The following is a 27,289-nucleotide window of genomic DNA, read 5'->3' as shown; positions in this document are numbered from 1 at the left end:
AGATCGATATGGTTCACAGACAGACCAGACATCGTCCATCCAGCCATCCGGCAAAAACACTGAGCACCACTGTCATCGAGCACTTGGTTTCCACACAAAAGTGAACCAATTCACAATAGTACGGAATTTTCCAGGTACACTTTTGTATGTTCCAGCCACGCTTAAACGAGTGTAACAGGTTTTCATATCCACCCGCTTTAGTTTTAAATCTCTTTCAAACCATCCTAAGTGTTATGTGTTTCCATGCACCCGAATGCACAAAAACAGGGAGAGTTCTCACACAAGAGGATGCTTGACTTTGTAACATAGTGGTTATGGCACTCAGTTGCAGGGGGCGGATGGGTCACTCTTGGATTCTGATCCCTGCTCCTATTTGCAACAGTAATTGGATCCAGTACTGACTCACTCTTGGGAACAGAGAACAGAACCCAACAGCCCCGCTCCTGATGAGTGGCTCCTGCTCCCTCAGTTTTGACATTCATATTCCTTCTTGGGTGTACTCTTTCTCTGGGCCATTCTTTGCTCAGCTGTCTATCCCAGCTTCAACAAGAATAGGTAGAGCACAACCTCGCCACACCCTAACCTACAGCCTCAGGCTCTGGCTCTCATGGAAGATGGGAAAGGTCTCCCACTTCCTAAGCAAGTGGGGTAATCACTAGGCTATTGGGGTGAAGGATACTCCCTGGATTTTAAAAGTATCCAGTCAGTAATCCCTTCCCAAAGGGATAACCTAAGTATCTGACCCCAAGAGGAGTTATCCAGGTTGTGAATCCCTATGGGACAGGCACCTACCTGGCAACCTAGATTAGAGTTTCAGATTCTGCTCCAGGAGATAGGTACCTAAGAGTGTGAAGACAGTGAGTATTACTGCATCTATATCCATTTGTGGATCTATCACTAAGCATTCGACTTGGGAGTGTAGGGAGAGGTGACAGTGTACGATCTGCAGGAAATGCAAAATGAGGAATGGGAAATACTGAAATTAGGGACAGAAGAAAGCTACGGGGCAGATGGAATGACAGAGGATCAATAGCTCACAGACTTCAAGCCACCCCATGCTTCACATACCCTTTGGGTTTTTGAGAGACAACAGGAGGCTCATTTCAAGAACAGTATAAACCATCTGCACTCTTAAGTAAATGCCCAAGTACCTGTTATCAGCCTGTCAAATATGCTTCCCAATTAACTCAGGACTCAGCAAGTGACTTGTTTGACATACAGCAGCCTCAGTTGGGGTCCATAACATTCAAAGATCAGAATTTATACAATATCTAAAGTGCCACAACATCCCCACAGCTGCACAGTCGAGGGAGCTCTGCAGCATCCCAGACCTGAGTTTGAAGATTACTTTCAAAGTCTCCAAAACAGTGAACCTAAGACAAATTGCCACTTTCAATTCCACTTTAAGTGATGCTGCCGCAGACAATCCAGGAATCATAAAAGATGAATGGGAAGCTGAATCTCAGAGTACCATCAATGGCAGGGCCAATATCATCCAAAATGCACAAGATTGCTGCCTCCAAACTCTCATGAAGAGAATTCCAGTGAAAAGTAATCACATACTTTTACACCCCAATAATCACTGGCAAAAAGAACTCAAAATATCCCAGCCTCTGCCGGAAAGAATAAGGACAAATAGGTCATCATACACACCATGTAGAAATGGTGAGTGATTTAAATACATACAACAAAAGGGCTTACAGAAAATTCCTAACCTCTGATAAAAATCCTCCCTATTAAGCAACAGGTGATTGTCTTTCCCAAATATTAAACCCATGTAGACTGCATATGCACACCTGCATAATTACCCAAGAGTAACAATTCTGCCTCAAATGCCTATCTATTTAAACATGTCTACAGAAATCTTATAACAGATCCTACCGGACTTATTATATAGAACAGTGCTGTCCAACCTCTAAGCAGCTGGGAACCAAAGCACCCTGCGGGCTGCATCAATGGGGCAGCACACCCACAGGCTGCACCAGAGCAACTCACAGGTCCACAGACGACACACAATGCGGACACTGCCCCCCGCCCAACATGAGCCCTTCTTCACTCCTGCACGCCATATTCTCCCCCACTTCTGCACCTTGTGCCTGCATTGGGCATCCTGGGGCAGAGGCAGTCAGTAAAAGTCAGAGGACAGAAGGGAAGTCTAGAGACTCAGGCCACTGTTTTAGCTGAAGCAATGGGGAAAGCAGTGGCAAGGCAGAAGCCCAGGGACAACTTAACTCCTCATGGTCCATAAGCTCCTAGTTGAACAGGTCTGATCTAGAGATAATGCCACATTTACTCCAATATAAGACAACCCCCCATAATTAAAGCGTATACATGGAAGATTGATAACTTTGTTACAATTTTCCAGGTACAGAATCTAATTATTGGAGGTTTGCCTTGAATTTGTCCCCGTACCACTGTTACATCAGGGAAAATAAATCTGGGGGAACAGATTTATTATTGGCCCCCTTGCCCTCTGCCCCCACCCCAACTTCTTCCCCTTGCAGTCCTGTCAGACACATGGAAGTGAGAAACAATTTTGAAAACTCTTAGAAATAACCATACCTGCAGAAATTTGCATATAGGGAAATTACAGGTACCAATAGATTTAGTTTATCCAGAATTGATGCAGCTCATCTCTTTTGAAACTGCTGCAAGTTTTAGCACAAGTATTCCATAAACACACTTTTTAGCAGCATGTCTGTATCTGCTTGTATATACAAACTATGTTTCTGTTTTTTGCTTTTTAATAAAATTTCATTTCCAGGGCCAAATCAATTCCAAATTAAGTTCCAAATTTCAACTGAGGACAGTTCATTCGTTCAAATCTGTGTGGCACCACCACCAGCAAGTATCCTACCTCCCAGACTCTTCAGCCTGGGGCTTCACGTACACCCAAATCCATGGCAGACTTCTTACATGCAAGCCCCAAGCCTGGACACAAGAGACCTTGGAGTTCAGATGCATCCTAATCTCACTTGTCCCTATTCAAAAGAACGAACTAGGGGGAAAAGATTGAATAATCCCCCATCACCATATATTGTATAAAAAGATCCTCACATTTGGAGGCATTTGTAGAGTCTTGCAGGGGTCCGCCTGCCCACAGCGCAAGGGACAGGCCTTCACCCCCTTGGGATCCTCCAAAAATTTATATATGGATGACGTTCAGAGCAGCCTGGTTTACAGGGTTCAAATTACACTTTGACCCTTGGGGGGGGTCTGAAAAAAAAATGGGCAGCTCATCACGATGCCCAAACAGAATTCAAGACGAACCCCCACCCCCAGTTGTGATTTTCAAATTTTACAGGAGGGGATCTCATCTCTTATGGGGGGGGGGGTGGCTCAGCCCCCCAAGTTCCCCCATAAATCGAACCCTGCTGGTCCGGCTCCAACTCATGGAGGGTGGGACCACATAAATCATATGTGACAGGCTGAGAGAGGGGCCGGTAAACTGTTTGGGACCCCATTTGGTGATGCTGACCAGATATTTAAGGCTGGTTAAAAAACAGGACTCATTGGAAATGGAAAAGAAAGACATAGCTCAGCTGCAGGGGTGAAGAGGAAGTCAAAATGTATTCAATGACTCACCATGACTGTCAAAGAGTCAGCGCTGAGGGTCACTGAACACAAAATGGCCCTACAATATATTTTATTCAGGTGGACTGCACAAATCTTTGTGGTAGATCCCTCAGTATGTGATGAGCATTTTTGGCACCAGGGAACGGTGCAAAGCTTGTCCGGGAATCTCTGAATGCCAGACTGGTATTGCAGCAGCTTTAGGCTCATTCCCTCCTGGGGGAGAAACTGCCCATTTTTTTAAGGGCGACACACACATACACACACAAAAAAGGGTTTTCATCAGTACGTTTGCTCCATATGGGCCATGTGTTTTATATTCATGGTCAGCATTGGCTGAATTTAATCAGTTTCCATTACTGAGCACATCCTGCTTTTGGCAGCAGTTTAATGACAGGCAATGCATTTAGTGAGGTTTCCTTGTATGCTATGGGAAGACAAGGGGCCTCCCTCCCATTTTGATTGGGGGAAAAACCTTGTCTTATATCTGAGTAAATACAATATTCTACAAGGCTTTTACATATAGCCATTGCTTGACCAAACAGCTATATGTGGAGAAATATTGTGCTTATTTCATGAGACAGTGTTTTCAAATATATGCATACACACACACACACACACACACATTTATGCATGTATGTATGTAAGTATGTATACAAAGAGAGCTTATTCATATGTTCAATAGACCTGTGCAAGTAGGCAGCTATTCGATCTGGCTTCAGATCGCATCCCTTCACTTCAGATGCCATGGATCCGATCCAGAGCTCTGGACCGAGTTTCTGCTTCGATCCGGCCAAAGCGGCTTCAAAGCCTCGGAGATCCGGCCATAGGGTATAATGGGGAATCAATGAAATAGCTATAACTTTGTTGTTTTATGTCTGAGTTGGATGAGTAATAGATAAGTATAGATAAGTAATAGATATTTCATTGATTCCCCATTGTACCCTATGGCCGGATCTCCGAAGCGGCTCCGAAGCTATTCCGAAGTGCTTCGGATGCTCCGAAACACTTCGGGAAGCCTAATGAAACCAGCACTTTGATCCGGACATGCTGCTCCAGACGCCAAAGCATCCGAAGCTTCTCTGGATCCGAAGCAGGGTCTGAAGCCTCACACAGCCCTAATGCTCAATACCAATAAACAGATATTATAAAATAATAAATAGATATACAAATACATTAGTACTTAGATTTGGAAATATGTTTATACATAACTATAATAGTAAATAATATTAGATATGTGTATAAATAAAATCATATCACAGCAATAAAATCTGCTTGTTTTACCCATCTGTTTACCTGGATAAAAAGAGTAAATGCTGCCATAAAGTAAATAAATATTAAATAACACAACTAAAAGGATTACTTTTTACAATTGGCTATCATATGTCCATGGGAAATAAAACTGGCAAGTATTCAGAAAGGTATTTTATAAATTACTTAATGGATACCTCATTGTTCTACCTGGTTTCTGATACTGTGAAATATTAATGCATCATTTAAGAGTAATTTTAACAGTTTTTCTCAGTAGTAATTTCCATATGTGTTTCTTAAATGTCAGAATGAATCCAGTGGACTGTTTAAAAAAAGAAGATAAGACAGCAAACTGGAATAAGTTTTAAGTTGCAAGACAAAGCTATGATGCAATTTATATTTTTCTTTCAGTTACAGGAACTCTTCCACCTAAAAGACTGAAAATGTTTAGAAAAAGTACAGAGAAGGAAGCATGGTTTAATAGTTTCAACACAGTACTGGGACCCGGGAATTCCTAAGTTCCAGTGCAGGCTTCACTGCAATTTTCTGTTTCAGCTTTCCTGTCTATAAGGCAAGCATAGTAATAGTTTCTGCATCACTGAGGGGTTGAAAAGATGGGTTGCAAAGCAAATCTGAAAACCTTAAAAGCAATGTAAGTGCAAGTTCAAGAAACATTCCAGCAAGAATCTCTATAGTCTTTGTGACAGGTTCAGAACAGCTCAAAACCTCCTTCACTCACATTTCCCATTAGTGCTGTAACAGTTAAAGGTCAGTTGCTACATCCATTAAAAATCTGTGTCATGGGTTTGTAACTCTACTGGTTTCAATTTAAGATACACTGGATTGAAACGGGTGTGCAAGAGGTCAACACAAATATAATATTCCACAACTCTGTCCCCCTCAAAGGATGGATTTTGTAGCTGAAGGCACAGGAGAGCCAAAACAAGAAGTTGCAGGTGGCACTAGATGAAGGTTTGCTTTGAAGACATCTTGGCTTTAAAAATAATCCTCAGCATCGAAATGATGTCAGGTGCGCTTAGTAAGTGTACTTTTTGTTTTCCAGTTTATAAAATCCCATGTGAAGTAAATACATGGAAGTCATGTACTACAGAGATGATTAAATCACAGGTCCTGATTCAGGCAGACAGCTAAGCACGTGAGTACTCTTAAATACATGAACAATCCCACGATGTCAGGACCCACACATTACACAAAGACTACTGATGAGTTTAGCCAGTTATATTCTTAAAGACTTGACTGAATGGAGGTCCTGTTCCTTTACATTTTTCCGCCATCCCACCAGCACTGATTAACAAAGACTGATTGGGCTGCATTTACTCTAGCAGAGAGGCTGAAATCCCTATCATGGTGCACTGATTCTACAGCAAGCACTGCAGCCCAAGAAATTAATGCAATCAACCCCAGTGGAATAATTAAAAACAAGTGAAACAAGAAAAATAATAACTTGACAATCCAACAGAAAGTAACTACAGCTACTCCTTGCTTAACGTCGTAGTTACGTTCTTGAAAAACACGACTTAAGCAAAAAGATGTTAAGCAAATCCAATTATGTCACAGTACTGGCAGGCGGCAGCTAAACAGTGTTATAACCGAACACTGCACGACTTTAAACGAGTATGTTCTCTAATAGATCAGCAATGTAATAACAAATCAATGTTAACCGGGACAATGTTAAGTGAGGAGTACCTGTACAGCAGTCCCTCAGAAGCTCCTTATACCATCATCATCCCACTAGTATTGCTGATCCCTGAACAGAAAGCAGGTGCACAGAACATGGGATGCTTACAGATATAGTGAGGCTAGGCAATGCAAACAGGTTCACTCCTGGAAATGCTGCCTACCAGGTGCACAGCTTACATGATGAATCCCATTGACTTCAAAAGGATTACTACACTCTGTAAATAAGTGATTACCAGTTCAGGCCACTACTGCCCAAGGAAGGATTCCTGAGAATTAGTTTTTATGAAGTTCTTCTATGGAAGCACCACCCTAAGCATGGGCTCGTGGAGAGAAGGAAATCCCTGTGGAAATGCACCTAAATTTGGCTGATGGGTCAAAAAGCACCATAAAATATAGATGAAAACTGATTTCCCAACTGATTTTTTCCCCATATTTTTGGGAGGTCACAGAACCCCCAAAATCTATTATTTGCACAGTTCTAGCCATACACACAATGGTACATAACGTTTCCAAAAGTAGAATACTGAAAAGAAACTTTCTGTGTCTTTAAATAAATTCAGTAAATAAAGAGATTTGGTAAAAGAATAAATTGGGGGCAGAAAAAGCATCAAACAGGACATATTCCTGGATTTGTGATTTTTTTCCCCCCTCAATATTGTTGAGCACACACTAATATTTTAACATTCAAAAATTGCTATTCAATGTGTTTTCATTGTTGACACACCTCCCCTACATCCTCACCCACAACCCTGCAAAAAGTGGGTTTCTGACTCAGCAATTGCTTGCCTTTGAATCCTATTGTTTTGTCAGATATGCTGAACCCTCAGTGCAAGAGACTACTTGATGAAATAGAAACTGGCAGAACATACATTAAAGATGCTAGCACCTCAGGATAGATTCTGGCAAGAGAATTACAAGAAAAAGGACTCATGTCTGGAAGCAAGCCATAGAGCATAAAGATAGACACAGCAATGCCTCTACTGTTTTGGCATTCATCCTAAAATACGTAATGTAATAGAAGACCTGCTGGAAGAAATGCTGTAGAACAATGGGAAGCCTACAGGAGAGAGAGAGAGATGACTTGCTCATATAGGAGAGTAAAGGAAAAATCCACTTTTGATTAAGCTGTAAATGAAGTGTACATAAAGTGGCCTTTTGGTTAGGCAACATAAAAAACTGGACTAATATATTTGGAAAAGAGTTTAAATTGTGTGTGTTGGGGGCGGAGGGGAGGGGAGGGGAGTGGAGAGGTAAGGAGGGGGGTCATTCTTTATGCCAGGTGTTTGATCAGTCATCAGAAACATTTCCACGGTTCAGCATTTCCTCTTGCTGCTAAGAGCTGATTCCGTATTCTCCATCTAATAAAGTTAATGCATTACTTTTTGGCAAACAAACTAGTTTGGCTAAAAGGCAATGACAGATGATAAAGAAAAGGAACTAGGACATCACATAAGATACTCCTTCACTTCCGTAGTCCAGATCACTGTAAGAATAAAGAGTCAGTTTCGAGCTCTGCCTTAGTTATGTGGCTCTGGATTGCAATGTTTTTGCAGATTAACATCAGAAAAACTGACCAGTCACTTTTATTTGACAAACCCTTTGGAAAGCAATGAGTAACTGGAGACAGCACAACTATCTGCAGGGCCTGAAGCAAGACACTGAATCATTCTAATATATATAATGTACATGGGCTGCTTCACAGAAATCAGACAGTGGCAACATTTGATAAATTGTGGTGATTAAATTCGTACTTTATTTTGAACATATTTATTTCTGTAAAGATTGGGGTTTTTAATATGTCAGAGACAAGCGATACATACAATAGAGAAACAAAAAAATTATAACCAATTATTACAGTAGGTTCTGTGAATTTTATTCTGGAGAGGTCTGGGAGGACGAAGTTGAGAAATATTTATTTGACTTATTTTTAAAGGTCAGAATTTAGAGAACAAATGTATTTATTGTGTGCATCTTCAATTTCTGTGTCTCCAAACTAGGGGAATGATCCATACTTTCCAAAAAAATTAAGATCCTTACGGGGGTATGAAGTCAGGCACCTGAAAATACATATCTAGGTGATTACTGAGGCTTTCTTGTTCTTTAATCCATGAGGTCAATTATTCAACAGATACAAGGTTCTAATTAACAGAAATCCTTGGGCTTACCAGCCAGCTCTCAAATTTGCAGCTTTAGAAACTGTCCCTTGGAAACCGAATTAGTGGGCACAGACCAGGTAAGCTTGTCAATAAAGCAATGAAGATCACTAAACACCCTGGAAATTTACATCTCTTTCTCCGTATCGGTCCGATGCTTGACAATTATAGTATCGATTTGTAAGACAAATGGCCAGGTGGAAGTAAATGGTAAAGTTGGAACAGAATCAGGATTTTATCCATAAATGTGATAAGCTCAGGGCCTTGTAACACATTACACTGTGAGCCACACAAATGTTGATTGGTGTTAGCACTAGCTCAAGTTTGAAATGATCACACATTCAGGCCAGCAGGGGCTGGAGGACTGAAAGGTAAGAATCCCACCCCCCCATTCTGGGCTTTCCCTTTGCCCCTAGGGCTTACACAGACCTGATGCAGGCCAGCAGGAGAGGGAAGAGGGGTGGGGTGTTTACACTCAGGTATAGCCTAGAGTGGCTACATAATACAAGTTGAGTAACACGGACCAGAGAGAATCCTGGCCTGGAGTGGCATATCTTTGAGCTGTCTAATGAGTGCTAAAAACTAGTTTCTTGTGTTAATGTGCAGACAATCCAGGTTTTAAGAGGACCAGGAGCTGCCCAAAATTACCGTGTAACAAGGCCCTCAGAGAGTACAAAGTCTGTCTCTACTTTCACATGCATGTTGTTCTTCATGTGGAGGAATCAGTGTAGACAAATTTACTGGCATTCTTTTATCTTAGTTCATAGCACAAGGGAGCCAGAGCCAAATGAAATAACCAAGCTTCTTTTTTTTGTCCCCCTCCATCAAGTTATATAAAACCACTGAAGTTATGGTCAAATTATTGAGAACAATTTATAAGGAGCTCCTTATCCTAGTTATTTTAAAAGAATAGGTTCTTTAGTCATCATTGGAAAATGAGTACAATGACCTAGATACCTGTCTCCTGCTTTGGCCTATACACAGTGGTAGAAAACTTAACTATCATTTTTAGGCTGATCAGCAAGTAACTGTGACAAAAAGTGTAGGCATAAGGGCATGTGTCAAACATACACACTTTCTTCTTACATAGATAAACTACTTATAGAATTGCTTCACAGATGTAGTAGACATGCCACTGCCAGATGACTAAGTATGGCTGTGGATACAAATTCAAATAATTTGGGAGAATTCTCCCAAGTTTGGTCTCCTGGTAGAAAAATGTACCCAGAGCCACGTGTACAACCATTTGAAAACCAAGGCCCTCAAGAATGAAGAGCTTGCAGTGTTGACACTGGGAAGCTAGAGAGGAAACCCTGTGCACACATCTAAGCGTGCTCTGCAGGATCCTTTAGTCTGCTTGGTGGCAGATCACAGCAGTGCATAAGGCAACCCTGACTGGTCGACTCAGACTGCCCGGGCGCTTGTACGTGTGATGTCACTACCATGTGCACAGGACGAAAATGTCACTTTGTGTGGCTTGATGGCGTCATGCTGTACACATGCAGGAGTTTTGGGGGGTTTAAATGAGTTTGCATCATTGCAAACTAAACTACACCCTGATGTGCTTTAGTTTGCAAAGGTGCATTGCAGCTATTAGTCAGCTCGCCCCTCCTCAGCCATAGGAGAGGCAGGCAGGTGGCTCAGAAGAAAAGGATCGGGTACCTCCCTGCTTCTTCCTTCAGCAGGTGCCTGCTGAAGTGGTGAGAGGCCCAATCCTTTTTTTTTTTCCACTGGAGCCTGCCCAACCAAGCGCTCACTGAAGTCCAAAGTTTCCATACTTACTATCACCATCACTCTATGAGTTGAAGTCTCCTACCCCAACACAAAATTTCAAGTTTTATTCCTGTGTTATTTTAGTTAGTTTATCAGATAATTCCCAGGTATCTGGAGAAGTTCTATAACCAACATACACATTACTAACTGCACAGCTATATAAAGTTATATATGAACCTTCACATATTTGCTTCCACTAGAAATGCAACACATGCCTAGTATATACATGTCAGCATCTCATAAACCATAATTTTTATACATACATACACCAATACAACATTTCTCAATGAACAGGAGCCTTAATTTCTGTAGATTAACAGGTCACCAAAACCACGGGAAAATGCACTGTATTGCATACCTGCTCCTTTTTATTTTGTTATATGAAAACATGTGGAGCATCTCAGGCACAAATACTTTCATGAGCTGTGTAATCATGGTTATTTCTGAGCCATCCTCTACTACCTTTTGTAGTTATATATCAAAGTTTTTAGCAGTAAGAGGAGACTTGAGATGCAATAATGCAAGGAAATGGGACATTATGCAAAAAAGCACGCACACTTCACGCAAACTCCAATGTCACTGGAAAATAGTATTCAAATGCTATTTTAGGTAGGAATTTGGTGAGTTCATTATGAAACATGATGGGAAATCTAGAATCACTGACAAATCTCAGATTCCTAGGTCCTAAGAACAAAGCTTCTCAACTACTGTGTTAAATGTTTTTACTTCATGCTTTACAAAGGGAATAGTAGAGAAGGCCCCTGAGCCACTGAAAATGAGACAGTGGGGCACAGCATCTCCATCTTTCCCATCTTCACAAAGCATACCATCCTCCTTTCAAAATACATGCATATTCATTTCTCTTCTTTAAGACCATATTCGCCAAGGAAACCCATGCTGTTGTCAATGCTACTTCCGATAGAGAACTGTAATATAATATGATGGTTTACCTGAACAAACTTATTAATCTATTCCTCTCAACAGCACAGGAAAAGTCATACTTTTTTAACACCTAAAAGTGTGAATGTAGCTCAATTTCTGTAATTTTAACTGAAACCTATAATCAGGATATTACAGTCTCCTCTCTCTCAAGAAGGGAGATCCACAACTACTTCCACAGCCTGTTTACAAAGAGAAGCCATTCACAGAATCATACAGAATTAGGGCTAGAAAGGGCTTCCATAGGTCATCTAATCCAGCCCCCTGCCTTAAGGCAAGATCATCCCTATCCAAACCATCCTATACAAAACTAGTGCCTAACCACTTAGCAAAACTAGTCAACCCTGACATGACACAAGACATAACACCCTAACCTGCCACAGGTAAAGCAAGGTCCTGCTGCTCTCAAGGTTAATATGAGCTCACAAGATCTCAGGAAGAGAGCCATGCTCCCTGCTACAAAGGGAGGCAAAAACCCCAATAGTCCATACCAACCTGACCATGGCATAAAATTCCTTCCTAATCCCAAATATGGCAATCGGTCTTGACCCTAAGCATTGGGTTATGGCCCTCTATCCAGGAACTTCCTGCTTTAAATCCCAGCAGAAGCATCCATTGGCATACCCCAGTTAAACACCCCACCACCCCCAGCCTTGGCTGCAGCCAACACCAAATGCCTCTAAGGCTTAAAGAAACCCTGCCACATGTAGCAGCAGGGAGGCAGGAAATTTCCCCCCAGCCCTATGTGGCAACTAGCAAAGCCAAGAAGCAAAACAGAGGCATAGTTACACATAGATGATCCCAAACAGTGGCTGTCCAACCTATTCTTGAGCACCTTCAGTATCAGAGAATCCACAACTTCCCTAGACGTCTACTCCAGTGCCTCACTGTTGTAACAGTGAAGAAGTTTTTCCTAATATCCAATCTAAACCCATCTTCCTGCAACATTGGCCTGCATCCTACTCCATGCAGCAAGAAAAAAAAGTTGTTTTCCTTCTATAGCCTCCCTTCAAGTATTTGAAGATTGACATCATGTCCCCTCTTAAGCATTAACATTCAATACCCTCCTGTCTCTAGAATTATTGCACCTCTCTATCCTGATCAAGTAGTTTCTAGGCAGTCTATACATGAAATTAGGATTCAAAAATGAAGTGACCTTGCAGAAGGTCACAAAATAACACTAAAATTTTTGTACCTTATATTTAAGAATGGTGCCCCATTGAGAACTACGGTGTGAACCATAATTACAAGCTCTAAACTTCCACTACGGTAAAAACAGAGATAGCTGCTGCATTAGAGGAGTTCTCAAAATAATATCATCAGTATAATCTGGACATGCAAAATTTAAAGCTAGTCAGTTTATGAACATCATGAACAGGATTTTTTTTTAAAGTTACAAGTTGGGACCAGTCAGTGCTTGCGTGTGTCAAAATCCTGTCTAATTTTCATTTCACACGGTTTCCAAAATAAAGCAAAATCTGGCAATTTCACATGCGTCTCTGTTTGAGATTAGAATTTTCAACCTCAGACTCAGTGTGAAACCGAGAAGAGAAAGCTGACACACCATTTAGTGAAACAAAACTTCGAGGCTTAGTAGCAAAATAAACAAGTGTTGGCTTGCCAAGCCTCGTTCTGGCTGGCAGTAGAGAATTCACTGGAAATGGTCCCATCTCAAACTAATCTGCATGGATCTTGCTGCTTGGTTCTCATTTTAGGTCCCTTTTGAATATTTGACAATCTGAACTAATAAATGCTGTCCAAGTTATGTCTTAAAAACCAAAGATCCAGACATTCAATTTGTTATTGAAATTATAATTGAAGAGCCTGGGGAAAAGTCCTACTAAGGTGCTTCAACTCAGCCCAAAGTTACTGGTCACCTTCCAATACCTTCAAAATGAAATCAAGTGTGTTCAGCACTTCCCAGAAAGTACTTAGCACCTTGTAGAATTGTGCTCATACGGGCTTATCATTGACTCTAACTCATGGTACTGAAAAATGTGTACTCAGAGACATGATATAATGTCATTTTTTCTAGTTATGGTAAGCATAGTTTTCACTCTAGTTTTTTTTTTTAAGAGGATTGTTGCAAACATGATTATGTTACTCCTGCTAAGGGATTAAGCTTTCTTTATAAAGGAAATTAATTAGGTTTTCTGTTAATACTTTCCTTTGACTTGAGAAACTGCATCCCTTAAATTGTCTACTGGTTTTAACCTGAGCTCCAAAAATATTAGGTGCTTTAGATGGGAGCCAAGAGAAACAACAGCAATTTCTCCAACCAAAAATTACATTCATACACTGCATTTTTTTATTCATATGTAACACAGCTAATCTGCAGACAGAAACCACATCAGAGATAATACCTCCTTCTAGCAGCTTTTTTACACCAGTCACAAACATAATCACAACCTCAACATGGGTCAAGAAGTGGGAATTCACAATGTGCTAACCTCTCTCTTTTTATTATCACTACAACACCTTTGTTTCATACTTGCAAAGTGAACTAAGAGATTAGTTTTTTTGAATTAGTAATAGGTTGATGTGGTCATGGGAAACAGATTGCCCTACAACAGTGCAATACAAAAGAAAGCACAAAGCATTAATAAAATCCTAGCTAGAAGTCAATCCATCAGTCAGAGTCTATCTCATAAGGTAGCAGAGGCAAAGAATACTTCCTTGCCTTAGCTGGTAGATAAATGGCAACTAGATGATTGCAGGTATCAGTAAAGGCACACTTTGCTCAACACAGCAAAGGCAAAAAAAAAATGTCTTCAGACAATAAGAATGAATGTTAAATGAAATTTCCAATACAGTTCAAAAATCATATACCAGGAAAGACCTCTTTGGCAAAGCCTGGAATATTTTACATGGACTTCATGTGAAGAATAGATTAATATTTTAATGGCAGAGAAATTTCAGGTAATATATATTATTATGCATTCAGGCTACTGTGGAGAAATAGAAAACTTATACAAAACTAATCCATTAGGTATGAACAACATGCATTACTTTTAAAAATTATAGGACAGCCCACAAAGCAACATTTTGTTCTCTTCCCATAAATTACATCTTAAAACCAACAAAACTGTTTGCTGATACATGAGCTTTTTCTCTTTAAAAACTTATTTTTAGCTTGGAAAAGTAACAAATGTTTTTCCTTTCCTCGCTGCAACACATTTATTTCCAAAAAAATTAAGGGCACTGACTAACAGTTGGAGTTTTCAAAATAATTGTTAGTGTTATCCTCATTTGGGCAGGTGACATTTATATAAATATTGGATAATTACATTTCTGAGAGAGGAATATTCAATATATTATGAGATAACCATGTGAGTTTCTGGGGGCACTGCAAGAAAGGACTCAAACACAATTTTACTCCTATGATGCAAAATGTTTTTAGAACTAAAATAACAAAATCAATTCCAGCAAAAAATGCAGCACTTTGTGGATCACCAGACAAGATCAAGTGCAGATACTTTCTGAAGTCCTGGTGTTTACTGCTTTTCTGTTCTGTAAAAAAGCATTAAAACCTTTTCCATCAGAGAATTGATTTATCCTGCAAACAGGGCATATTTGTGCAGTGTTATTTAAGGCCAGTTAAATTATACTGCACACTATACCAATAACGGATAGAGAATTTCATTTTAAAGTGCATGCTGGTTTTCCTACTGAGTGAAATTTAAAAAAAGAAAAAGAAATGAAAGCTTCATGTTGCTGTAAAGGCAAAGGCTTTTGAGTGAGACTAAAACATCTCACTGGAAGGTGAAAACAAAGAAACTGTTAAAGCTTTTTAATATTAGCCACTATATGACTGTCACTGTGATTGTCATTGTACAATACTTGGTTATCTTGAGTGCAATCATTCTTACCATAATTTAAAACTGCTTCCAAGTATCTGTACAGATTCTACACACAGAATTATTTTAATTAACTCGTTTGACATTTTTTAAAATTCAGTTTATACAAAAGCAAAAGAAAACTTGCGTATCTCCTTAAAATATTTATATATCTTTTGCAAGGGGGGGGGGAGCAATAAGTCCTTCTGTTTTCATTTTTAAGCATTTAATATTTTTCCCCTACTAAAAAAAAGAACACATCTTCACTTAATAAAGCACATGAAAACAAACTCTCTAAGAAACCCTGCAAAATACAGTACTTGAGAAGGCACAGAAAGGCTAAACAGATCATCCTTCTAACACAACACAATGTAAGAGGAAGTCTAGAGAACCTGCAAGCAGAAAGACAATGCATCACAAAAGAGGAAACTCTGCTCAGAGCATCCTTAGGTTTACACAGGCCACACAGAATCAGGATTCAAATGACAGACATTAAAAATTGACAGCTTGCTCTTGCATAAAACCCTCCAGAAGGCATCATTAAACAACAATCAAGATCTAGCATGAAAAAAAAAAAGTTGCCCACAATACCAAACCCTATTTTATCTTCCATTTGACTTTTTCTGACTTAGAAGAATAGGCTCACCTGCACTGGGTTGTACCAGCCATGGGGACAGGTGCATTCTGACCACCACTCCCCTGTGGTCCCCTTTGTCTTAGCCAGAGTTTTATGGGGGCTCTTCCGCACACTGTCCCACAAAGTGGCACACTTAGTCCTGTTCTGAGTTGGACCCACGGGTCCCGCAGAGGGAACGGTCTGAGAATTACAGTACAGCCCCTGAGGGTGCTGTTGCCAACCACAGGCGCAGTGGGCATCCCTCATCTGTGTAGGCACACTTCTGCCAGCATCCAGCCCATCAGACCCCCTGCAGCAGCTGTGTTGCTTAGTAAGGTATGCATTCATGTTGGACTGATGTCTAGTGTTTCCCTTGGCCAGTTTTGATAAAAGCTTTTCTCTTCTTAGCAGATGTAAAGTCCTTTTCTGTGGCCCCTTCAGTACCTTTGACAGCTGCTATAAGCAGTGCATCGTGGGAGCAGGGAGAGCAGAGCTGCACAGCATTATCTGCTGGCTGGTAGCTCTTTGTCAATAGATGACTCAACTCACAGAGCAACTTGACAGCATCCCTGCTCCAGGCAGAAGCAATCAATGCTCTACACAGCTGGGCTACAAGACTGTATACTCTGTTACAAACTCCTTTTTGGATGACAAACCATAGCAGAAAAACAGTCCAGCAATTTTCAGTCCAATTTAGCCCTTTCCTGGTTCATATGGAGACAAGATCCAGGCAGCCTGCTGAAGCAGATATGCTCATAAGCTTTACTAGTCAGATGCTTCCCTCTGGAAATAAAAGAGCTATGCAAAAGCAAACAGTAAATAACCACAAGCCATTGAAAAAAAAACAAAAAAACCTCTCTCTCTTTCTGTCTCTCTCTCTCGACAAGTAAAAAAAGACCATAAGATCTCTGTAATCTATATAAGACAGCAGGCGGAAAACTACAACTATCTTATCAACAAAATGAGTTTGGGAATATTGTCTACATTAACTGGTGAACCACAAGACACAATTTAAAATGTACCGAAACCCACAGACACACACAACAAGGCACAGGTTAAAATGCAAAGTTTGAACTACCACCTCTTAGGAAAATATGCAAAACATGCACATCTCTTTATCACCACACATTCGAATATATGAATATACCATTTCTGGATAAGGATTCTATAACCAAAGTGATATTTGAGGCGAGGGCTAGGACAGAAAAGAAATGAGAATGGTTCTTCTCCTTTCCTGCTTCTGAATGCCTTTTAGATCCTCATTAAGCATTATTTTTAAATCAATTCTAACTTTTTGCTGTGGTAGTCTCATCTTCCTAAGTTATAGTGTATCCTTCTTTGGAAGTCATTTCAACTCAGTTTGCTTTTCACTCAGAAATGTGTAAATCAAGGGCTTGAACCAGTACAAAAATGGGAAATCGGAGGTAAAAATTTCCAATGTACCAAAGTCTATTTTCATATCATTAGGGAAATTAGGTGTATAAAGCTAAATGAAGTCAACAGAATTTGGACTCCCAAGCGCCGAGTCCCTTTAAAAAATGGGAGCTGAGTAATTGAAAATTTTACGCTATCTCTTGATTCCTTTCTTCTTTCCCTCTTTTTCACCCCCACAAAGATCACCAACCTTTTTTTATTTTGGTGGCTAATACTGAACTGTATCACAGGATGCTTTCATTGCAACACACAGCACTTTAAAATTCTTCATTAGTCTCTCACTACAAGATAAAGCAAACTTACCCAGTTCATAAGTGACACACGAGCAGTTTTAACATTTCAAAAAATAGCCATAAATTCACAAGTAAATAGTCACACATAAGACCATGACTATCTGCAAATAGGATTTCGACTGAGAACAGATTAATGGATCAAACTGATTTTTTTAAATTAATTTCTATTCCTCCCCAATTCCTAACCTCAGTCGCTCAGAGCTTAGACCTTTGTCAGTACACTTTGATACAGCCGGGCAGTAATGCTTCAGTAAAAATTGGTATCACTGCTCTTAAATTAGAAAAAAATAATTCTATCTTCAAAGATGACACAACCTGTAGCTTAAAGGCTAGCATTAGAGTGCTCCCTGTTTAAGTGCAGTTGTCCCATGAGAAAGGATGCAAGCCTAGCTAGAACCCTCCAGAATCTTGCTTTGGGGAACTTTTATGCACACATGTAAACTCAATGGATACTATTATCAGCCTTGGCAAACTGGGATAGGTATGTTGACCTCAGTTATGCTCCACAGAAAGCTGCATATGTGCATAGTAGGAATTTAAGGCAATGTTTCTCAGTCTGCTCTTTTAGAGCCCAGGAAACAGCTCGCTGAGGGTTTGTCTACACCGCACAATTTTATGTAGAGATCCCCAAAATAGTTCAGGTGCTGGAAACTAAGGGTGCCTATATACGGTGCTCAGAGGAGGGAAGGCATTTTAATTACGGTGATTCCTGGAGAGCCGCTCTAATTAAAACACCACAATGTTCTGTGTATTAAGCCCCCACACATTCAAAAATAGCCGCAGGACATTTTAACTAAAGCTCATTCAATCAGCTTTACTTAAAAGTACTCCAGTGGCCATTTTTAAACCTCGGGAAGGGGAGGAATGGGGCTTATATGCGTGACACTACAGCAATGTGTAGCGCTGCATTAGCAGTGTTAAACAGGTCAATTAGCCTGGGCAGAGTGCCATGCTAATATGGCTATGGCGATTCCAGAACCCAAGCTAGCTTCCTTGGATTTGGCTTAGGCTGGCACTTCATAAGTAATAATCACAGAAGTACTCTCTGTCCTGACAGAGCTGAGAGAACAGAAGTGTGTGTGGAAAAAAGGGAGTAAAATAAAATAAAATTTATAAAAAGGAGACACAAGATTTTTTGTCAGAGATTAAAGAGCAGTCACTTGTGTTTTCAGCTGCCAACTTTGTTCAGAGAAAGGAAAAGTAAGAGGAAAAAAACAAACTCCCTTTCCCATAGTCAGAGTAGAATATATGCAGTGTATTGTATACAAAGAAGACACCAGTAGTGTAAAGTAATACAGGCACAATTATCCTGAGACAAATGTGACAGCCAGGAGCAGATCCAGAAGGGTGCAGTGGCGTGACTGTTCTCCCCTTTGCTGGACATGAGCTCTCAGCACAGGATCTGGCGAAAGCCCCGGCTTTCATGGCTAGGAACAGAAATTACACATAAACTAGTAAGGGGGATAGGAAATTTGTTCAAATTTGTAACACAACAGAAGTTCAGTGCACATAAATTGCTTTCAAAATGGCCCAAACCGGCTTAAGCTAAACGTGGATGGATGCAGTATCAGACTTCACTAATTTAGGTTAAAATGGCTTATTGAACTTCTGTCCCAGATCTCCTCCAAATTCAAATTAAATTGGTCCCCCAGCATCCCAGGATGCTTTGCACCTCCCCTGCAAACCCGGCATTGCAGGGTGGGCAGGCTAGCTTGGCCCAGGGTGTCTGCCCCAGCTCAGCAGGGAGGCATGCTCCAACGCCCCCTGGGTTCTGGCCTAAGCCACTGCAGGCATGTGGCTGCATTTCCAGAATCAAAAGGGAATGTCTGATCACTTGCTTATTGGTTCAATCTATGTAGCTGCGACTAACCTGTAAAGATTGAATCGATTCACCCTCAGGCTTTTTGACAGTCTGTGCTTAACCCAGGGGTGTGCACTGCTGCTTCCACTTGTCCTTTCCTTTCACCTGCTGCTGAATTTGATGGTGAGGGCAAGAGAGGAGAAGTTCAAGCAGAAGCAGTGGTCACTTTCTGGGCTCTAGAGTCACGTTAAAGCAGGGGCTCCAGCCAGACCTCACCCCAATCAGCTGGTGAGCTCACAGCTCGCTGCCCATGCAGAGATCCAGCAGAAGCCCACACAGACCAGGCAGTGAGCTCAGAACTGACCATGCATGTGCAGTACTAATGAAGTATGTATTTGGTGTGGGGGAAGCTACATCCTCTTTACCCCATTCCTGGATCTGTTTCCTGAGCAGTCAATGTTATTGATTTCCTTAATAAAATGATACCCCAAAAAGGTGTTCCACTGCACTTATTTTGGAGTACCTCTGTTTTTCTTTTCAGTGACAAATGCTATTTATCCCTATTAGTTATATAACCCCCATTACTTTACTGTCCAACTGCCTCACAGCATCCTGCAGGGTAGGAAAGTACCAGTATGCCCATTTTACAGATGGGGAACTGAAGCTACATGACTTACTCGAGGTCACATGGGAAATCAGTGGCAGAGTATGGGATTGATCCAAGCATCTCAAGTTAACCATGGAACCAGAATTCCTCTCTCTTCCTCAACTCACTCTAAAGCTGTCTAGGGTGCTCAACTACCAATGGGATGAACATTTTCCTACTGAGGATATATGTAAATACATGAAGATGGCTGTGCTGGAGCAAGAGAATAAGAAAGTATCTATAACCCAGTTTATGAACATCTCCTTGTATGAATGTAGTTTTCAAGGTCTGACTTGGAGGAGTCGACTTGATGATCTGCTCAGGTCCCTTCCAACCCTATAAACTATGAAACTATGTCTCCTTCATTCAAAATGCACTCTAAGCTTTTAATCAATAGCACTGTTAGGGTCAAGCATGTACTGCTGGCTCAAGGTGCCTTGTACCAGACTATACTATAAAGCACTCTGGCATTAATTTATTCACAAATTCACAGAAGATTATAGCCATGCCAGAAGATGAAACAATTGTTATTTCTTGTATACCACACCTCCCAAATGAAACACACACCTTGTTTTTGGAAGGCAGATTCTTTCCAGAGCCATGGCTCACTGTGAGACATAAACTAAGTCCTCCTGGAAACACTGAGTGTCCAGGAAGTGTGGATAAGTGAGCAAGCAAAAGGAACTTTCTGATGTGCCAGAAAGTTGTTGCAGCCTGCTGCCTCATTCAGACTGTCTCCTGGGATGCCACCTCCTGGACACTTAGGAAGACTAACTCTGTGTCACACAACGTAGGCCCCAAACCCTTGCAAGGGCAAGACTGCCAATTCTTTACCATAAGTCATTTTTAACACATTCCAGTAAATAAAGGGTTGTTTCCATATCACAAGGTTAACATAGGACTCCACACGTCTTGGCAGGGGCATGGCATGTAGTGTCTCCAAGTGTCTCCAGGAAGGTTTCTTTTCCAGTGAAGAAAACTGATTCCCCACTAAATACATGAAACCCAACTGTGTGGGGAGGCTCACTTTAGGGGGAAGGTGTACACTGTATGCAAGAAAATATGGTCTCTAGCAGACATTTTTCCCCCAAAATTCACATCCCATAAGGAAAGTAATTGCTGTCTACTACCCTATCAACTTTAACCTGCCTTTACCAGTACCAAACACATTACAAAAGGAAAAGAAAGTAGTGGTTTGCATGTCAGATTTAAAGCCTACCATACACCTGGTTGTTGCTTGTGATGTAGGTCGTGCCATATCCTGCTGCACAAACTGGCAGCTGAGAAGACCTTCTTTCTATGTTTTGTATTTCCCTGACAGGACCACACTCCACAATCCTAATACCCCTCTGACAGTTCACATAAACAATTTTATTCAACCTGTTTTCACAACAAATGTTCAAAGCCAGTTTAAAACATAAATTCTAAACCTTTACGGTCCTCTTTGTAGAGGTACCTCTGTACTTTTGCAGGTTCAGTTTAGGCTACTTAACCAATAACATCTTCATTTAGATAGACTCTTACTGCTAAACTGCCAGTGTAAAAATGAAAGCTGTCATTTAAAACCTGGCCCATATGGATCTTCAGGCTAGCCACTGGCATACCCAGAAAAAATATACTCAGAGCCAAAATTATTCTTTCCATTTGTTACTTGGGCATGGAAAGTAAAAATTGTGCAAGCTGCCCAAACATCTGCTTTTGCCTGGTGCTCAAAGTTTTTAGCCAGCAGGTTGGGTGGCTAGTGCTTGGTCCATCCACGGGCCAAATCTTGCCTGTGGTCCTGATCTGGTACTAGGGTGGTTGCAGCTAAACCCCATATGGTCCTGCGGGGGGCATGGGGTGGGGAGCAGCCTGCTCTTGTGGAGTGGAAAGGAGGCTCAACTCAGCCCCAACCTAGTCCTGTGGTGGGGGATGCAGAGAGGGCTTGACCCGGCCCAGCACAGGGGAGGGGGCCAGACCCAGCCCCCATCCAGCCACAGAGGGGAGAGGACAGGGCATGGCCTGGCCTCAATCCAGCTACAAAGGCAGGAAGAGGCATGGCCCAGCTCTGATCCAGCTGTGAGGGGAGAAGAGGGCATGGGCAAGTCCCAATCTAGCTACAAAGGGAGGAGGGGACATGACCCAGCCCCAATCTGGCTATGTGGGGCTTGGTGTTGGGGATTTAGTAGCAGGGAAGGGTGGAGGTATTAATTGCCATCACTCCCTCACTGCCAAATTTCCTGACCTGTGGGGAGCCCTGTGGGCCAGATAGTATGGCTCCTCAGGAGAAGGCTGAGCACCCCTGCTCAAGGGTAATGTCTCCCCTAAACCCCAGGTCTTCAGAAAGAAAATCCAGATTGTTATCGCATCATTCCCAGAGGGGCTGCCTTTGCACTAGGACACTGCCAGCATCTATTTCAGAGGCATCAATTTAGTAAGGGATGCTTTTACAAATGAAAAACCACAACCCCGGCCAAATTCTGATCTAATTCTTCCCATTTTGCAGTTACTGAGGATTTTCCAACTACCTGCACCAGATTAGAATTTGACCCCTGTTTTGGTTGTCTTTTTTTGGTCATCTGCTAGGTGCTACGTGGCAAATTACCCAACTTCCTATGTGGTTCGCTGTGCTGTTTCAGCTTTCTAGCCTGCATAATTTCCCTTGTTAAGTCCATCATTTATACCTTATTGCCAAAAGCATTTAGAAGCTGGTCTAGAGTTAACATAGCTAAAAACAAATGCATCCTCAGGAGTGGTATTAAGAGAGTTGACATATATTAAATACATAAACTCTGCAATTTAAAGGATTATGTGGGATTTTAGCCTCACAGCTGCACCTCAGCCCTCCAACTGCAAATGCCTCTCATATGTAATTGTTACTAATGAACAGTAATACAATATATCTGAGATAACTTCTTATATTACAGACTGCAAAGGCTATGTTTAAAAAGCCTGTGGTTCCCTTAATGAACACCTTGTTTGGTACGTATTGTCAGCTTCTGTGCCATTGCTAAACTTTTTCAAAAACTGTGGGGGGGGGGTTGTTTGCTTGTCTACATTACAGCACTATTTAAATTAATCTGTGCCCCGTCATCTCCCCCCATATCCCACCGAAAGTTGAAATTTGTCATTGCATATTTGAAGTAAGAACTCCAGAATACATAAATGTGCCCATACTACTGGCTACTAGATCACTGAGCAAAACAGATCTGCTAATTAGAGATAATCCAATTTTATCAATGCAATTTATCCACTATATTAAATATCGGATGACATATTTCTGGCAGAACTTGGATTATCACACTGTTCAAGTACATGTGCCCAAGTATCCTGCTGATTCAATAAAAAACAACTGGCATGCAGTGCAGTAATGTATATTGTACAATACATTATAATGAACTGGGTTTGACCCAATGCTAGCAGCAGGGGAATTATCGCTAATTTTGTTTTAAAGATGTTAATGCAGTAAAGATGGAGTGAATATATTCAGTTGATAATTGACCAGTGCAGACAACTATAGTTGGGTTACAGCAGTGCTTACATACACCAAAAATAAAATGCAGAGAAGAGTTTGCTTAGGGCAAAAATATGCATGTGGGATACAAAAAGTGCATATGGGAAAACAAAAATTATTAACAGAGCTCTGAAAGGGAAACTAGGAGCCTGCGAGATGATTTAGATGTAGTAACAGATTTTTCCCTCCAACCAAGAGTGCAATGTTATGTAACCATAAAAATGCCAAATGCAGGAAGCTCAATAAATGCCGCACCACAGCTTAAGAAGAGATATTTGCAGCATTTTTTTTTTTTTTTTTTTTGGTTCTGCAGCTTCTAAAAATATTTTGACAGAAGAAACAACAAGAGCAGTAATTAGGATGATACCAACTCAGTCAGCCAATTACACTCCCCTCCTGGTCCCCTCCTACAAATGCATTTTTTTCTAAAGCAAAAGAAGTTCATAATACAACTGTCCAAAATGCAAAAAGCGACCGGAAGGTCAGTTTGTAAATGAGCATTGGACTGAGGGGCCAATAATCCAGGCCCAATTCTTTGCTCTGCCATACTTTTTCCAGGTGCCTGGGGAAATCATTTGGTCTCTTTAGGTCTTAGTTTCCTTTAAGCTAGAGACCTCAAAGTACAAGTGAAGACCTATGGTTTTGGTGCAGGATTGGGGTTCTAATCCAGCCTTCCTATGTGTGCATCGGAAAAAAGGAGGTGCAGAAAAACACTAGACTGACTACTCTAGTGTAGCCAAAAACGATCTGGGTTGACAGATTTTATGGCTTGGACAGCCAACCCGGATGTTTTGCTGAAGGCCTTCACAAGAGACCTTTGCACTTACTGTAAGTCACAGAATCCTTTGTGACCTCCCAAAGGTAACAGGCCTCTGGTTTTAAAGGTGTCATACAGAAAACAGTGGCACAGAGCAATTTCATGCATGCAGAAAATGCATGCAACATCTCCCTGCTGCTCAAGGTCATTGGGCTCTCAGGGTACTTCTGTTGATTTCTATGAAGACCAAAAGCTGCAGGAAGCACAACATATATATGTGCCCATTAGCAGAGAACTGGCTACATGCCCTAAGGCTAAACATAATGACAACAATTTAGAAATCCAAACACTATAAGAGAAATGGAGGATAGTTGTGTTGATGGCTAAAAAAAGAAAGCTCTAATGAGAATGATTAAGTCAAAGTCAATCATGTCAAATCAAGCTGGTCTGTGGTGCAGAATGCTTCATTAAATGTATCAGTTTCCTGTCCATATATATCACAGAATATAGAATTTAGTGATTAAAAGATAATCTAATGCACTTCCTTGCCGGTCAGGGACATCCCTGCATGTGATCATGTGGACTCCAGGTCAGTAAAGCCTGTGGATAGTGTGTAAATACACTACACTCCCACAGGGGAGACAGAGCATATTCTAGTTATATTGCTTAAATTTGTTCAGAATTAAAATGCTGCAAGCCTACAAATTACAGATACCAATAGTCTATTTGACCTTTAGTCCCTCCCCTTCCAATGCAAGACTGCTCCATTCAGTCTCTCCCCCAGGTCACCTACATTCTGGCTTTGTACTCTATTCTCCATGTTACTTAGTTTGGCAATAGCAAAGCCCATTGTAGCTCACAGAGTCCACCTCTGTTCTCTTCTGGGGATGTTAAAAGTATATGTGAAAATAATAGTTTTACTGTGTGGAGGATGAGAAGCAAAGTTTTCATTCTTAGATCATTCTATTTATGGTAGAAAATCTTTGCTGTAAGGCTTTTGCCAGGTGCGGTTGGCAGCAAAGGGAGTGGGCGGAGGGAAGTAATTTTAAAGAATTCAAAAGAATCCTCTCTCAAAAAACTGAAAAAAAATCACTTTGCCTGGGTGCTCGTTCCTTCTTCACAACCGCAAAATTCAAAGATGTGAAGCAAACAAAACTTCATTGGGTTAGGGAGCATAAAGTTAGGAAAGCCAGTAATCAAGGACTCAGCCATTAGGTAAGTCTTCCACCCACAGGGTGTCTTGGCAGGCATCCTAACTTTATTCTCTTGTCACAGAAGTTAGACTTGCCTAACTTAGATAAAATAGCTGTGTATGATGCGTGTACGATGATAGATGTATGTGAAACCCTCTTTTTCTTCATTGTTTTTACTGTTGAAAATGAAAATCTTTCATTTTAATCAGGTTTTTTGCCCACTGTTCAAACTTTGGAAGAGAAGGAAAATGGGTAGAGTCCAGTCAGATGACCTAGGAAAGTAGAGTTGTCCAAGGTCTTGTCTAGGTGTGAGAGAACAATGTGATACCCTGACAGAACAGATACAGCCACAAGACCTTGCACGTGAAGGGAAGCATTCAGAGGGCCGAGGGAAACGCCAGACGTAGGGCCAGCCCAGGGGCTGCTAGCCATGGGTTTTCTACCAGGAATCTACAGTTTCAGAGTTTACTTCCATACTCCTTATCCGAAATAAGACAACTATGATATTCTTCAAATCATCTTTTCCTCAGAGTCTTTTAAAAATTGGAGGGAAGGGGGAACTGCAAAAGGAGAAAAAGTGACATGCGCTTCTGAGTTGCTTGGTTTCCTGGTTATACCGAATCAGTGGCAACACATAGGGAGTACACGGGGTATACGTACACCACCTGAGAGCGCCGGTGCACCCCTGACAGCCAGTGTTCCCTGCTTAGGTGGCAGGCAATGGGGGCAGGTGAGAGCACTGGAGCCCCCCCCCCCCAAGAACGCCGGCCAGGAAGTGGGGACACCAGGAGAAGCGATCCCTGTGGTCCCCCCACGGCTGATCATGCTCACTGGGGAGGGGGGGGTTCCCCTGTGATTGATCGCACAGGCTCAGAAGTGCCAGTGGTGTGCCACTGGCACTTCTGGACCAGTGCAATCAGCTGTGGGGTAACCCCCCGCAGTTGGCGCGATTGGCTGCAGAAGACCCCACCCAGTCGCTGACTGGCTGCTGGGGGAGTAAGTGCCCCCCCTGACTCAGGAGGAACCAGTTGCCCATGTACCAAATTGTATCTGTACAATGACCGGGTATTAGTTCTACTGTATTTTTAGCTTGATCAATGGTATGCAACATGCATGGATAGATGCTCCCCTTCCCCTACCCTCCTCAACCAGATGCTTATCTAGAGTGTTCCTACTATAACTAGACTATGGGAAGTAGGTGGCTTGCTATGCCTCTTCATTAGCATAGCTACTGACTTTCACTAACTAACAGGGGCAAATCTCTGAGCCACAGGTAGTGTTTCAAATATATCTACAATTATTTGTGATAACTTAATATCTCACAACCAGATACTCTAGTTCCTATTAAGAAACCTACATTAGCTAATAACTATAATTCCACATCAGAAGTAAATATGATTTCTTTCCCACTTCCTATACTTAAGAAGCAAATATAGCAACAATTGACAAAGAGTTTTTCAATAGTGAGCTTTCAGGGCATTCTGCTGATGGTACTCTACATCAGCAGGGCTCAACCTTTTCACTCCAGATGAGTGGTACAAGGTCAGCTTGCAGACTGGACTCAATTTTTGGACCCAATTCCTTTGCACTGGGCCAGCTTGGCCAGGGCCCAATCCTTCTGTACAGAGCCTGCCTGGCCCAGACCAATCCACCTGTGTGGTACTTGGAAATTTGGTGACAGGCGAGTGGGGGCAGTGTTAATTGCCATTGTTCCCCTGCTGCCAAATTTCCAGACTTATGGAGAACCCCACAGGCTGGATGACATGGCTTCGCAGGCCAGGGGTTGAACAACCCTGCTCTGCCTAAGAACATTTTCTCTTTTAATTAAGA

At 41.5% G+C, this 27,289-nt stretch overlaps 1 protein-coding gene across 10 annotated transcripts in view; it reads right to left on the bottom strand.

The window, feature by feature from the left end:
* The window catches only part of DLG2 (discs large MAGUK scaffold protein 2), a 1,595,452-nt gene that overhangs the window by 660,743 nt on the left and 907,420 nt on the right, over positions 1-27,289 (bottom strand). For 2 of the 10 annotated variants that reach the window (XM_019493586.2, XM_059722005.1), the window contains exon 1: positions 15,873-16,354. The exons of 6 other annotated variants lie outside the window; for them this stretch is intronic. In XM_019493586.2, coding sequence (XP_019349131.1) covers positions 15,873-16,190 — 318 coding nt within the window. In that variant the 5' untranslated portion in view covers positions 16,191-16,354. Of the gene's footprint in view, positions 1-15,872; positions 16,355-27,289 lie in introns of those variants that run through there. 2 more of the 10 variants (XM_059722007.1, XM_059722011.1) reach the window with 1 other exon arrangement.

Source organism: Alligator mississippiensis, chromosome 1 (assembly GCF_030867095.1).
Source record: "Alligator mississippiensis isolate rAllMis1 chromosome 1, rAllMis1, whole genome shotgun sequence".
Classification (NCBI taxonomy): Eukaryota; Metazoa; Chordata; order Crocodylia; family Alligatoridae; genus Alligator; species Alligator mississippiensis.
Note: the sequence above shows the minus strand (reverse complement) of the source record. Positions and strands in the feature narration are given on the sequence as shown.